Source organism: Panthera uncia, chromosome D1, assembly GCF_023721935.1.
Source record: "Panthera uncia isolate 11264 chromosome D1, Puncia_PCG_1.0, whole genome shotgun sequence".
NCBI lineage: Eukaryota > Metazoa > Chordata > Mammalia > Carnivora > Felidae > Panthera > Panthera uncia.
In genome coordinates this window covers 26,791,273-26,805,877 of record NC_064808.1, presented here as the reverse complement: position 1 = coordinate 26,805,877, position 14,605 = coordinate 26,791,273, and the positions used below count along the sequence as shown (strand labels likewise).

Here is a 14,605-nt window from a genome sequence, read left to right as displayed (position 1 = left end):
TTTTGAAAGATGATCTCAACCTATTTTCCAATGTCACATTTCACATATCCTATGCTTTATTCAAATCAGATTACTCATCACCCTTGAAGATACAGTTTCACACCTCCATGATTTTTCCCATTCTTTACTAAGTGGAATGCTAGCAGGATGGAAAGAGAAGTGTAGGAATGGACACATATTGTGTGGTGAAACCCTATTTATCTTTCCAGGCCAAACTCTAGGTGTCATCTTTTCTCTAAAACTTTCTCCAACCTAGCTAAGTGGTATGATTTATTTTGTACTTTCACAGTAATTTGTTAATACTACTTAAACTACTCCATGTTACTGTGGTTAATTTCATAGTTATCTGTCCCTTTTAGAGTGTGAGCTCTTTATTAATCTAAATTTATTTTGGGCATTTCTGAAAATCCAGTACCTGGAATGGTACCTAACACAGTAGATGCTCAACAAATGTTGTGAATTGAATTCCTTTTATAACCAACCCCTTCCACTAAGTATTTTCTGAACAACCTCATTAATTGTCTTTTGTCTATGTATATCCATTAACTATATAACTAGTCAAATGCAAACAGATGCATACAACATGTTCTTTATAAATTTCAATGAATTTTAACTGTACTATCTAATAATAGTCACAAAGTTTTATTTGTACGGTATTTCTTTTACTGTTGTTGTTTTGGAGAGGGGTGGAAATAGCAGTTTATATGATTCCATCTTATTTTTGCCAGTATCTTTTTAAGTTTTTAAAAACCCATCTTGATACAATCCTCTAGCAACACCTGCACTGTCCTTCACTCAAGAATGGTGAAAAACTTACAAAGAGATAGAAATACAATTAAAGAGTAGATCTGACCTCCCACTCAAGAAAACTCTTATATAGAACCATAGCAGCTTTTTCTTATTTAACTATGTTTTGTTTAGTACTAAAGCATATGGAAGTGAAATGATTGTAGAAACTAAAGAATCTTAAGACAAAACCAATTTTATACAAATTTACAGATGGAGGCCTCACCTTATTGAAACTGCTTATTTTTTGGAATTCAATTGATTTTTCCCTGTGAGAAGGGCATGGTTATAGTTTCAGGGAAAAGGAATGTCTTATTTTCTTAGGGCAACTAATCTTTTTGCGGGGGGAGGGGTATGGTTGACATAGTTAAGTATATTCTCTTTTCACTTTACAGTTTTCCTTATCCCAACAGTATCATTTCCAAGGTTTCTAAACATCAGGAATAATAAGGAAGTGTTAAGATGAAATGTGAATTCACTTAAGCTAAAATGAATGTTACTATGCTTCTTGCTTAACAGTAAACTTTACTTGTACAGAGAGTAAGCATTTTTTAGTATTCTGATACAACTAACTACAAATACTTTTTGAGATTTGGATAAACCTTATTAAATTCATCAGTGAAGACTTGATCTCTCCAAAATACAAATTAAGAGAACATGTTAGCTGCAAATGAATTGAAAAATCAAGAGTTACTTATATAACAATTTATATCAAAATCTATAAAATGTTTATCAACCTGGTACTCAGATATATATATATATATATATATATATATATATATATGTATATATATATATATTAGTATAAAATATATTACATTATTATAGTATTAGAAAAGTATAGTGTAATTAGTATAATAGTACAAAACATAATCTTTCTTTCCCAAAATATAGTTTCCATAAACTCATCATGACTTTCTATTGTGTGAATTCTTTTGAAAGAATTGAATGGAAATGAAAATACATATTAAAATAGAATCATCAGTTTTGGGGCCCACCAATATTTAAAGTGAACCTTTATATTTTACAATTTTAATTTATACCATTTCATACTTTTATTATCTACTTTACTAAAATGAAAATTTAGTGTAAAATAAATGGATGTGGTTTAAGGAAATATCTATGTTTATAACATATCAATTCTTTATGATAAAATGTTAATACTATAGAACTCAAATACTGTACATGTTCTAAACATGGTTTTAATACATCTCAACAAAACTGCTACTAATAATAGTACCTATATAATTATTTTAATAATTTACTAAAATACTATGCAATTATTTTATGAAAAGGTAATTAATTTTTCTCTGTCACATATGGGAAGTCATTCAAATTATATATATCAATATTTATATATATATAAATATACACACATGTATATGTGTGGTTTTTCAGGCATGAAAGCATTACAGGAAATTTTATTAAATTTAGCTTTTCAACAGCATTCACTTCTTGGAAATACAAGTGCAAGAAGAACATGTGTCTGATTTTATTCCTATATGATTTTTGCAATATTTTCTTAGCATTTAATAGTTATTTTAAATGTCTACAACTATTTAAAATATTTTAATATTTTACTATTTAATAAACCTACATGCTTTTTCCAAGTTCCCAGTGCTTTCTCATGCTCATTTTGAAGATTAAGGAACTTTTCTTCATTTTCTTTTACCTTCTCCCTTTGCAGCTCATTATCTCTTTCAAGGGTCTGCAATAAAATTAATTATCCAAAAAATAATCAATACCACATTAATGAATTTTGATGTGTTTTATGTTGCTTGGACCTTTGCTTCTAACATGCTGAAAGTGCCATACAGATCAGTGATAATGTGCTATCTCAACAATAATTTTCATAAATTAACAGAAAGGTGCTTATAGTTTAGTTAACAGGAAATAGGGGGAGGTTATGAAAAAGAAATGGCTATAAAAGGGTATAAAAACATTGCCATTATTCAGTTTCACTGCATAAGTTTTAATGTACTGAAAAAGTAATATAAAGTACAGCACTGAAAAATATGAAATGTAGCATAATCCAGCCCAACTCTACTACAAAATTTTAACTACCACAGAACATTTTTTCCATATCTATTTATTTTAGAAATTAACTAGCTAAAAAACCCTTAAATACAATTTTAATTTTTAATTTAAAATTAACACATTTTTAGTACAGCTTCAATATTTACCATATGAACTCATTACTTCATAAATTAACATTAATATAATCACTACACCCCCTCCAAAAAAACCTTTAAGACTAAAAAATACTGTTTTCTAAGACAAGGATTTGAAACGTATTAAATTATTGTCACCAATATTATTAGGTTTCTTCAATGTCTGCTGATAATCCAGGTAAACTTCTGTTAAAAAAAAATAGTTAAGAACTCTACCTACATGTCTAATACATCTGGAATTTTTAAGTTTATTTATCATTAGGAAAGCTATGTATGTTCAAAGTAAACATTTCAAGCCACACAAAGGATATAGAAAGAAAAGGTAAAGTATTCCTCTATCAGCTCTCCAATTCTCCTCCCCAGAGGTAACCACTCTAGCAGTTTTTTGCGTTGCCTTCCAGAAGTTGTCTCTAAGCATACTAGTACATAAAATATGTCTTTTCAAATACAGATGAGACCATACCATACATACTGTGTTCTTCTGCAATCTGTTTTTTCTTAAAAAATGAATATTTCTTGCTTACTTTCCATGCCATAAAGTACAGATCTATCTCATTTTAAAGGCTTCACAGTATTCTATTTAAATGGTATCCACCTGTTCTCAGTTGCATCTAGAGTATCAATACACAATGACATTATTATGCAAAATTATGGAAATAGCTAATAAAAAGCATTTTACAGTTTAAACATCAAAATTCTCCTTTAGCACATAAAGAGCATAACTGCACTTTAATAACTTTCAATGAATACCTATTTTGACTGCCTCTACCTCAGGCTACTGTAAATATATATATTTTTAAAGGTTTATTTTTTATTTTTGAGACAGAGAGAAAGAGAGTGTGTGCCTATATGCAGGGGAGGGGCAGAGAGGAGGGTACAGAGGATCTGAAATGGGCTCTGTGCTGACAGCGGAAAGCCCGATACAGGGTTCTAAGTCACAAACGGTGAGATCATGACCTGAGCCAGTCAGACATTTAACCGACTGAGCCACCCAGGAGCCCCGATAATGTAAATATTTTTATAGAAGTCATGTGTTCCTCTTAATTTACATGGAACATAATAATAGAACAGTTTCTGAATATTTACAATGCATATATTTAATAGATGCTTACTATTTTAACATTCTGACAAATACAGTATCTATATTGATAACTTTCAACCAGCTTTTTAATACTTCATTCTTAATATGAACATGTAGTTAAGGATCACTGGGCACTTGAAGAAAGTGATATTTTAGAAGATATACAAATCAAAGTTTAGAAGAGATGTGAGAGGAGATACTACAGAATCTATCCTAATAATAATAAATGACCAAGAGCATTATGTTCTTAAAACAGTGTATTACATATGTCAATCATTTCTTGTCCTGACCCATACCCTCATCTAAAAGAAACTACCTATATCAGATATTTTCTCGGTTTCCACTCTTTGGAGACTTTCCATTCTTTCATTACAATTTGGACCTATTGCTCTTTCAGTCCACTACACTGATCAGGTGATCACTGAGGATTTCCTTCTCTCTTCTGGGATGGGTCTCCAGTTTCCTAGATCCTATTGTTTCCTCTTTCCTGGTTTATTCTCTTGTCTTGGTAAAGAAACTTTCCATTACTTCTTGATAAGGGAGATACAGGATGCTTCTTTTGTTGAGGACTTAAATGTCTGAAAATATCTTTATTCTACCAATACATAGTGATTTGTTTGGCTGAATACAGTACAATTCTGCTTTAGAAATCAATTTCTCTCCAACCACTGAAGACATGGTTCTATTATCTTCTATCTTTCAGCACCGCCAGTGAGAAGTCTAAAGTCATTATGTTGCCATTCCTAGTCTTAATCCTTTGTATATGACCTACTTCTTTTTTCCACAAAGAGTTTTAGAATCTTCTAAGTGTGTATTCAATTTCATAATGATAGGTATTGGTGTTGAGCAAAACAAACTCAAATTCTTCAGTTCTAGGTTACATTCTAGTAATTACTTCTTTGGTCATCCCTTCTTCATTTTCTCTGTTCTCTCTCAAACTCACTAAATCTCAGGGACTGAACCCCTAATATTCTTACCCTCCTGTTTTCCATCTTCTTGTCTTTTGGTTCTACTTTCTAGAAGATTATCTCAATATTATCCTCCAAACTTTGCACTATACTTTTTATGTCTCCTAAAATATTTATTTTAAGGGTTCTCTTTTATTCTATCAGTGTTTCTTTATAGACTCCTAATTCTTGTTTTGTGGATTAACAAATATATTTCTCTTTACTGAGTAAATTTTCTTAGTTTCTCCAAGTTTTTTTCTTTTGTTTTGTTTTCTTTTTTTTCCATCTCCCTGTTTGTTTTGCCTGATTTGCATGGTGGAGACTTTCTTCACTATGCCTAGTGATCCTTAACTGCATGTTCGTATTAAGAATGAAGTACTGGGGCGCCTGGGTGGCTTGGTCGGTTGGGCGTCCGACTTCAGCTTAGGTCATGATCTCACGGTCCGTGGGTTCGAGCCCCGCATTGGGCTCTGTGCTGACAGCTCAGAGCCTGGAGCCTGTTTCAGATTCTGTGTCTCCCTCTCTCTGTGACCTCCCCCGTTCATGCTCTGTCTCTGTCTCAAAAATAAATAAACGTTAAAAAAAAATTAAAAACAAACAAAAAAAAAGAAGTACCAAAAAGCTGGTTGAAAGTTTTGCCAAATGATGGGCTTCACTGTAGGTTGATCTGGCCGAGCTAGTTCACTGGGAGAGCTTAACTGCGGTAGCTACAGTCTTTTCTCTTGAGCAAGTTAGTTTCCCAAGAAAGGAATCTTCCATTCTCCTGCCTGGAAGTGATAAGGCTAGCTGTCCTCTAAATGGGGAAACAGAGCAGGGAGGGCTCAGATATCAGTATTTAGACTTCCCACTCTGTTCTCAATATAACAGTCTCAGTAGCATATTGGTACAGCATTTGGCACTTTTAAATATTCCCACCACGGGCAGATTCAAAACTACCATTAGTTTAACAAGCAGCTCACAAATGACAACAGCTCTGACAACCAGCAATCCCTACTATAAGCGGTCACCAGCAAACCACTGGATTTCCCAACCTGTTGTCCCTCAAACTCTCCAGTGTAAATCTCCAATCTTCTGTCAAGCAGGAGACAGGCAGTGCCTTTTTGGGCAAGGTAGGAAAGAGAATTTGGAGGTATGATAGCTTCTAGCTTCTTATATAGAAGCCTTTGGCTTCGGGTGCACACCAGTTTCTAGAGGCACACGATGCTTGCAATTCCTTAGCATTTTTGCACCTTTGCCTTGGGTTTCTACTTTCTTTCCTTTGCTAGGTAAATTACAAATTTTCCATCTGGTTCCAACTTTCTTTTTAAATTTTTTTTTTTAACGTTTATTTATTTTTGAGACAGAGAGACACAGAGCATGAACGGGGGAGGGTCAGAGAGAGGGAGACACAGAATCTGAAACAGGCTCCAGGCTCTGAGCTGTCAGCACAGAGCCTGACACGGGGCTCGAACTCATGGACCGCGAGATCATGACCTGAGCTGAAGTCGGCCGCTTAACCGACTGAGCCACCCAGGCGCCCCTGGTTCCAACTTTCAAACCTTAATTTTTATTGTTTCCTTATATACTTGTCCTTGTGGATTTACTGTCATTTTATTTCAGTTTTAGAAGGAAATAGAAGTGAATGTGTGGGTTCAATTCAACATGTTTAACCAGAAGCCTGGATCTGGCAATATCTGAACTTACAAAGATTCTGAATTTATTCATTGTTAATCATTCATTAATTTAATAAAATTTAATGAGCTCCTACTCTGTGCCAGATACTCTTTTAGCTCTTATGCTAAATGCATGAAAATGTTACTGTTCTCAAGGAATTTACTCTTTCAGAAAATTATTTGTTATTATTTGCACCTGGATTAACAAATCTGAAAAACATTTTGAAAAACTCGATATTGTGGAAAGTCAAAATAAACCATCTGTTAATATTTTACTATACCAAAAACTAAGTAACTTATTCTGGTTAATACTACGACTATAGGAGCAAACTAAGTAAACTATTCTTGTTAACGCTAGGCCTATAGCAGTATAACTAGACTCATATCTAGACTAAACTATGATTAAATTATAGTAGGAAATATTGTCTATCATGGGAATTCAGGTCTCTATGCTCCAAACTACTATTAAAAAATGAGACAGATGACAGCATGATTGCAGAGCACTGAAAAAGAGTAGGCCATTATGAAGAGTAATGATCCCTTTTAATACAGGTGGAATTAGAATGCTCCTTGAGAAAACACTTGAGATATCTATGCAGCATAATCTGCAGCAACAGTTCAACATTAATATTTTGTTATACTATATATCAGTGGTTCTCCAACACCAGTCTGCAAACAAGTACTGACCCATGACAAAATGTCACTAGTTTATGGCAAAAAAAAAAAAAAAAAAAAAGTCTTTATAAATCATCAAATGTCTTTTCCTGTAAAAGATGATCTTTATTCTGAGATCATATCCTTAATATGTGGTGTAAAAATATTCTTTTTTATAAAATGAAAGTGATGGTAGATGGTGTTTATTTTTAATATTGTTACTTATAAAAATAAAAAGCTGACAATTCTATCCTGTTCTTACCAATACTTTGCATGAAATTTCTGTATGACATCTAGTTTCTCTACATACTATCAAGGCTCAAATAATAATGGTACTAGTTACAGAGAGAGGCACCTGGATTATCTAAGATATTAGCACTTATAGTTAAAAGATCTTGGAACTATAGTTAAGGTCATGATTAATTCAGTGTATATATATAAAAATATATTAGTATATATTCACATGTTTCTTATACACACACACACACACACACACACACACACATACATATACACTTCACACCCAACAAAATTAAGCAACACAAAAACATTGCATTTAGAACTCATGAACAGCAATTTAAAAGTTGTAGTTTTCAAATAACTGATCTAACAAAAGTGGCAGCTCTCATTGATCTAGGAAGAATACATTAACAATGTAATGTAGAGATAGTGCTGGAGCAGAACTCGGACAAAAATTTAAATTGAAGATTGCCACTAATTAAGAAGCCTTGAACTATATTGCTTACACTTTCCGGACCTCTAGTTCATCATGAAATGAAATGATTGGATTGGCTGATTACTAATATTTTGTTCATCCTAAAAATCTGTTTCAACTCCTCTAAATGGACTAGAAAACAGTCCTGGTAACTGCTACTCATAAAGAATTTGGGTAAATTCTATCCCATGTTTCTTGCGATAAGGTTTAAAATATTAGAGAAAGTCCCAGCTATCTATCTGTAGATAAGTAAAGGAGGTGGGGGATACTTGCTTATAGCTGGACTTTCAGAGATTTTTCACTAGTCTTACTGGAAGAGGTAAAGAGGTTAAGAGGAAGGAGGAGTTTGACTCTGGCATACCTCTTCCCTCTCTCTCTTCCAGGTCTAAATTGTTTTTGTTTTTGTTTTAAGTTAATTTATTTTGAGGAGGGAGAGGTGCAGAGAGAAAGAGAGAGAGAATCCCAACCAGGCTCCGTGCTGTCAGCTCAGAATCCTGCAAGGGGGCTCAATCTCATGACTGTGAGATCATGACCTGAGCCAAAATTAAGAGTTGGATGCTTAACCGACTGAGCCACCCAGGCGTCCCTCCAGGTCTAAGTTTTATAATATTAGGGGCAGGCAAGAGAAATAAAAAAGCCAAAACTCTCTTTACATAATTAGTCATAGAACATCAATGATGAGGAGACAACTCTGGCATTGTTCAGGTTAAGTCTGGCTCCAGTCAATGATGATGAATTCAACATACTTTGTGGGGCCCAGTGCAAAATTTAAAAAGCATGGAAAAGGTGCTATTGAAGATACGAAAATACAAAACTTTTTCCTTCCTTCATGGTCACTCCCCCTTTCTCTCTCTCCGTATGAGCTTATCATGTCATCGTGCTTTTTACTTTCTATTTAATGTCATGGGCCCCTGGGCAAAGGGATACTCATAGGGCAAATTCAGATCCTCACAGATGCCTGAGGGCCTCACCGTACAACTCAACACTAGTAGATCCACCAGCTAGAGTTCTGCCTCCTGAAAGCTGCTGGACCCATGTATGTCCTGGCTGGGGGTGAGGAAGTCAATCTTCCTGTCCCATGGGACCTCTGCCCCAACTCATGGCAGATGGGTAACCCCCAACAGATTGCAAATGCCAGGCAGGGATACATCTCAGTACCTGGATTGAGGACTCACCCCCTGCCAAGTCACCTACCTAATGTGCCAAGGTATTGCCAACCTGAGACAGATGATGCTGCAGACATATGCAATGGACCCAGACCCTCCCTGCTATATCTAGCCCTCCACCAAACATAAAGAGCAACAGTAGAACACAAACCTCTCCCCAGGAACGTGACCACAACAGTGGTGGAGCAGAAGCAAAGAGGATGAGGCCAGGCAGGGCCTAGCATACCAAAGTATGGCAGAACCAGCAGCCAAAAATTCATCCTGAGAGGCAGTAGGAGACACAGCAAAGCCTGAGCTGAGGCTCCAAGACTCCAGTGCATGCTCCATTTTCCCATCAGACTTAATTTACAAAACATAAATTTAAAGATGAAAATTTCAAGACAGTGAACACAGAACATTAAACCTGAAGCAAAAAGCCCTTCTGAGTATGGATCCCTATGCAACTGCACTGGCTATATACCCAGGAAGTTGGCCTTGGCCTCTGTGGATGGTGGTCTTTCCATGGGAAGTGATCGTAGTTTTCTCTTTTTTTTTTTTTAAGCTTATTTTTGAGAGAGAGAGAGAGAGAGAGAGAGAGAGAGAGTGAGAGAGGAGGGGCAGAGAGAGAGAAAGAGAGAGAGAGAGAGAGAGAGAGAGAGAGAGAGAGAATCCCAAGTAGGTTCTGCACAGGGCTGGAACCCACAAACCGTGAGATCATGACCTGAGCCCAAATCGAGTCAGATGCCCAACTGACTGAGACACCCAGGTACCCTGTGATTGTAGTTTTCTTGAAAAATGTTCAGCTTTACCTTCATTTCCAAGATTTCCTTCAGAGGAACACAAATATCTTCCACTGGCCACCCCAGTGGAACATGTCCCCACCTCCTTCTCTTGACTTAGACATCCAATCACTTGGCCAGGGGGACACAGAGCAATTTCTGCCCTTCCACTAACCTCCATGTACCTTCATGTGGAACCAAGAAACCACCAAATGTCTCTCTTCTGCGCCCTTACTGGGCCATACAGTATTGGAACAAGCATAATACATTTCAAGCCCCATTGGTAAAGATCACTTCAAAAACTTTCCTCCTTGAAATTTCTGGAACATAACTGTGCACTAGTCTATATGCTCTTGGTATAATTCCAAACTTTAAAAAACATATGCCAGTTCTTCCACATGAACTTATCACATTTTATTCTACTGCCAACACCAGAGTGAACCTTCAAGTTTTTACAGCATCTCAAGCATCCATCCACAAAACAAGATGGCACTTTCCCCTTTTTGTACCCCAATCTTTACATGATTTTCACATAGACTCCTTCACTTAGCTTATTAGGGGAAATGTATGACCCCTCCCAACTAGGGATGTAATAGAAAAGCCTCTCTTATGGAACTGTTACTCCCAAAACATCAGTGACCATAATTTCTTCCTCTCTCCATTTTTTTTAAAAATATGGAAATAAGAGGGGCGCCTGGGTGGCGCAGTCGGTTAAGCGTCCGACTTCAGCCAGGTCACGATCTCGCGGTCCGTGAGTTCGAGCCCCGCGTCGGGCTCTGGGCTGATGGCTCGGAGCCTGGAGCCTGTTTCCGATTCTGTGTCTCCCTCTCTCTCTGCCCCTCCCCTGTTCATGCTTTGTCTCTCTCTGTCCCAAAAATAAATAAAAGACGTTGAAAAAATTAAAAAAAAAAAAAAGTTAAAAAAAAAAAAAACATTGAAAAAAAAAATATGGAAATAAGATGATGGTGTGATTGCTGTGATAACAGGGCCAGTTCTACCTAAACCCATGAAGAGGGGTCTGCCTCAATTTCTGGGAGTTCACTGACTGTTCTCTTAGAATATGGTGACACTTATCACCTTCTATTTTCAGTTTTGGTCTTTGCCACAATTCTAAGACAAAGAAAAAAAATCTCATCCAATCTGTTACAAAATTAAGTCAGATACTTGATAAAACTAAACACTTAACTAGTGACTTAAATTTAAATTAAAGAAACATATATATACACACATATATTCATTACTTTAGACATTGATACCAAGTTGGTGAAGAAGGCCGTATCTTACCCCTAAAATTCAAAATGATCCCAGATAAAGTTGGGCAGATAAATGCAACTAAACAGGTAAAGCTCATTAGATATAAATACACTATATCTATATCTATATATCTATATACAACCTCATTATTTTCTTTCAACATCTTCAACTCTGCTTCCAGTTCAGTATTAACTTCAGTTTGATGCTGAAGTAACTGCTGCATATGTTGGAAAGAAGTGATGATATCCTTTAAAAGAGTATAAATATATTAGTTGAAAAAATTTTGTAGGTATGTTTCTAAATTCATTCTTAAAGTACTTTTTCTAATTTCTTAACTTATTATCTTTATAGTTTAATTTAAATACCATAACAAGATACTGAAATAAATAGCATATTTTACTAACTTAATATCTAAAATAACTTGTATAATTTCTTACAAAGTACTATTTCCAAGAGTTCTTCAAATAATTAACAAAGTTTTTTGAAATGGACCATGGATTATGAGACACTACTGAAAAATGTGAAGAATTCAAAACAAAAATTATTGTTGGCTTGTCTTAAAAAAGGTAAACATATCACTACTAAAATGTCATACTGCTAACGGGCTAAAATGTCATGATATGCATTCATAATGAAATGGAAGAAAAGCAGAAAAGAAAAAAAAGAAACAGAACTTTTCTTTCATGGACTTTTTTTTTAATAGAAAAATTATAAATATCAAATAGATTTAAATGAGAGTATAACATCCTGTAAATGTATGCTCTAAGCATACACACATTTCAGTAATTACCTGCTAGGGTACCAATGGTCTAAACTATCAAGGAAAACACTGATTTATTTTTATCCTTTTTATTAATTAAATATTGTAATATTTTCCCAACTTTATTAAGATATAATTGACACGTAACATTGAGTAAACTTAAGTTGCATAACATGATGATTTGATAGACGTATATAGTGCTAAATAATTACCATAAGATTAATTAACATCTCTACCACTTCACATAATTCCGATTTGTGTGTGTGTGTGTGGTGAGAACATTTAAGATCTACTCTCTTAACAACTTTCAAGTATGTAATACAGTACTGTTAACTAAAATCATCATGCTGTACATTAAACCCCAAGAACTTGCTCATACTGTAATTGGAAGCTTGTCCCCTATGACAAACATCTTCCCATTTCTCTGATTTGTTTTTTAATGGGAGCATATGTGAGACCTGATTATAAAGGTTCACGTGTATCCATTCAAATGACCCTGAGTGCTTACTATGTGCTAGCAACTGACCTACACATGATTCCATTTGTTACTGAACTTGTTTATTTCTCACGTTATATCAGTTTTAAAAATATTTACTGGCTTCCAAAATATCTTATGATTGCTTGCCTGTTTTTCTTCTTGAATATGTGTAATCTCTTCATTAATCTTCTTATTTAATTCCAATTCCTTTAAAAAATTGAGTAATTTTAAAGTTATGACATAAAATTCAGAGAATTCTACATTTAATTCAGTGCTCAACAAGTTTAGGAGTGTCATGACCCCTTACCACCCCAGAGTACCAACATTTGTTTGCTGGGGAAGTAGTGGTTCTAGTGAAATAAAGACTGTATTAGACACCCAATACAGGCTGGTGTACAAATTTATAAATATTAATGCTAAAAAAACTACAAAATTTCTGATCTCCAAAAGCTTTTCTGGAGACACCATTGTACCATAAGATTACCTGACACTACATTAAAGTGGAAATAAAATGGTTATAGACAAATTTTATTGTCTTAAATTCTTGCTGATAATGGCAAAAATTACCTAGAGTGAAAAATAATTCATAATACCTTTTTTTACTAGATATATTAACTTTACAAAGGAATGCTTTTATATTATAATCCTGAAATTCTCATAAATTTTACAAAAACAATTATATAAACATGAATGCATTTAATTAAATACCATGTTGAATCTTTCTTGAAGTTCTTGAAATTTTTGTTCTTTAATTGTTAAATGGATGTTTTCTTCTCCTATCTCTTGTTGACATGTGACCTTGGACTTTATCAAGTCTGAGGTAACTTTTTTAAGTTCCTTAACATAAGAAATATAAACAGAAAATTCAGTATAAACATTTCATCACAGCAAGGTAGTTTTCTGACAGTTTTAAAGACCATTTTAAACCTATCATTTAAGACAATATTACTGGTCCATCAAGGTCTATTTCCCCTAGTTCTGTTGCAAGATAATTAGCCAAGGTGGGAATGCTATTTTGTGGCTATGACCATAGACACAATGATACAAGGATAGAATGCAGGATTTTTTCCTCTTAAAAAGAGCACACAAACCAAATGAACTAATCAACCGGAAGTACGGTGTTTTTATTTATTACTTACTTAACAAAAATCTTCTGAGATAAAAAAAAAAAGGAAATAAAAGATTATCAGTTTCCAAGTTTGTTAGCATCTAATAAAAGTTTCTGTAAGAAATAATCACAATATAATGTGATGATTGCTAAAGTATAGGAATGCACAGAAACATAAAGAAAGAAGGAGTTTGGTTGAGGGCATCAAGAAGGCACTATTAGGAAAAGCGGTTTCTGAATGGAGTCTTCAAAGATGAATTTGCAAAGAAGACAAAAAAGGAGTACACATTCCAGACAAAAAGATTCTACACGTACAAACATGCAGAAACATAAAAGAGCATGGTATTTTTCAGGGAACCAGAATAGGATATAGTTGGAGCTTATATGTTATGGGTAAGGGGGAGGGGTAGAGTATTTGTGATTGTGGCTAGAAATTTGACAAGATTCAAATTTTGAAAGGGATTTGTGGGCCAAGATAAAAAGTTTTAATTTTATCCTCTAGTCAATGAGGTAATAATTAAAGGATTTGGGGGCACCTGGGTGGCTCAGTCAGTTAAGTGTCTGACTCTTGATTTGGACTCAGGTTATGATCTCAGGGTCATGAGATCTAGCCCCATGTTGGGCTCCATGATGGGCATGGAGCCTGCTTAAGATTCTCTCTCTCCCTCTCCCTTTGCCCCTCCTCCCTCTCAAAAAAAAAAAAAATTGAAGGATTCTGAGTAGGAGAAAGACATAAGATTTGTAACTCAAAAAAAACCTCTAGCATCACTGCAGATTATTAGAATCGCAGGGGATATAAAAGAAGTCTTCATTTGTGAAGTTACATATCCATTGAGCTTAACAGATATCATCCAAACACATTATAATTCTGAAATACCAACTTCTGAATTGGTGTATAATTTATTATACTGCTGTTCTGTGTATACTCACTATATTAAACACTCAAGAATGTGATTTCCACATTCTTAACTACACAGTATCTGAACTCCCTTTGAATTCTGGTCTACAAGAGTCCACTGCCCACTAGAGAAGCCAGACATGGCAGATACTAGCTTTATGAGCATGAGGCCAGACT

General features: G+C 34.7%; 1 protein-coding gene across 1 annotated transcript in view; it reads right to left on the bottom strand.

Annotated features, from left to right (window-relative positions):
- CCDC73 (coiled-coil domain containing 73) overlaps nt 1–14,605 on the bottom strand; it is a 127,833-nt gene that overhangs the window by 21,240 nt on the left and 91,988 nt on the right. The window contains exons 9-12 of the mRNA XM_049648681.1: nt 13,131–13,259; nt 12,570–12,629; nt 11,327–11,431; nt 2,384–2,494 (exon numbers count right to left, since the gene is read on the bottom strand). Coding sequence (XP_049504638.1) covers nt 2,384–2,494; nt 11,327–11,431; nt 12,570–12,629; nt 13,131–13,259 — 405 coding nt within the window. The remainder of the gene's footprint in view (nt 1–2,383; nt 2,495–11,326; nt 11,432–12,569; nt 12,630–13,130; nt 13,260–14,605) is intronic.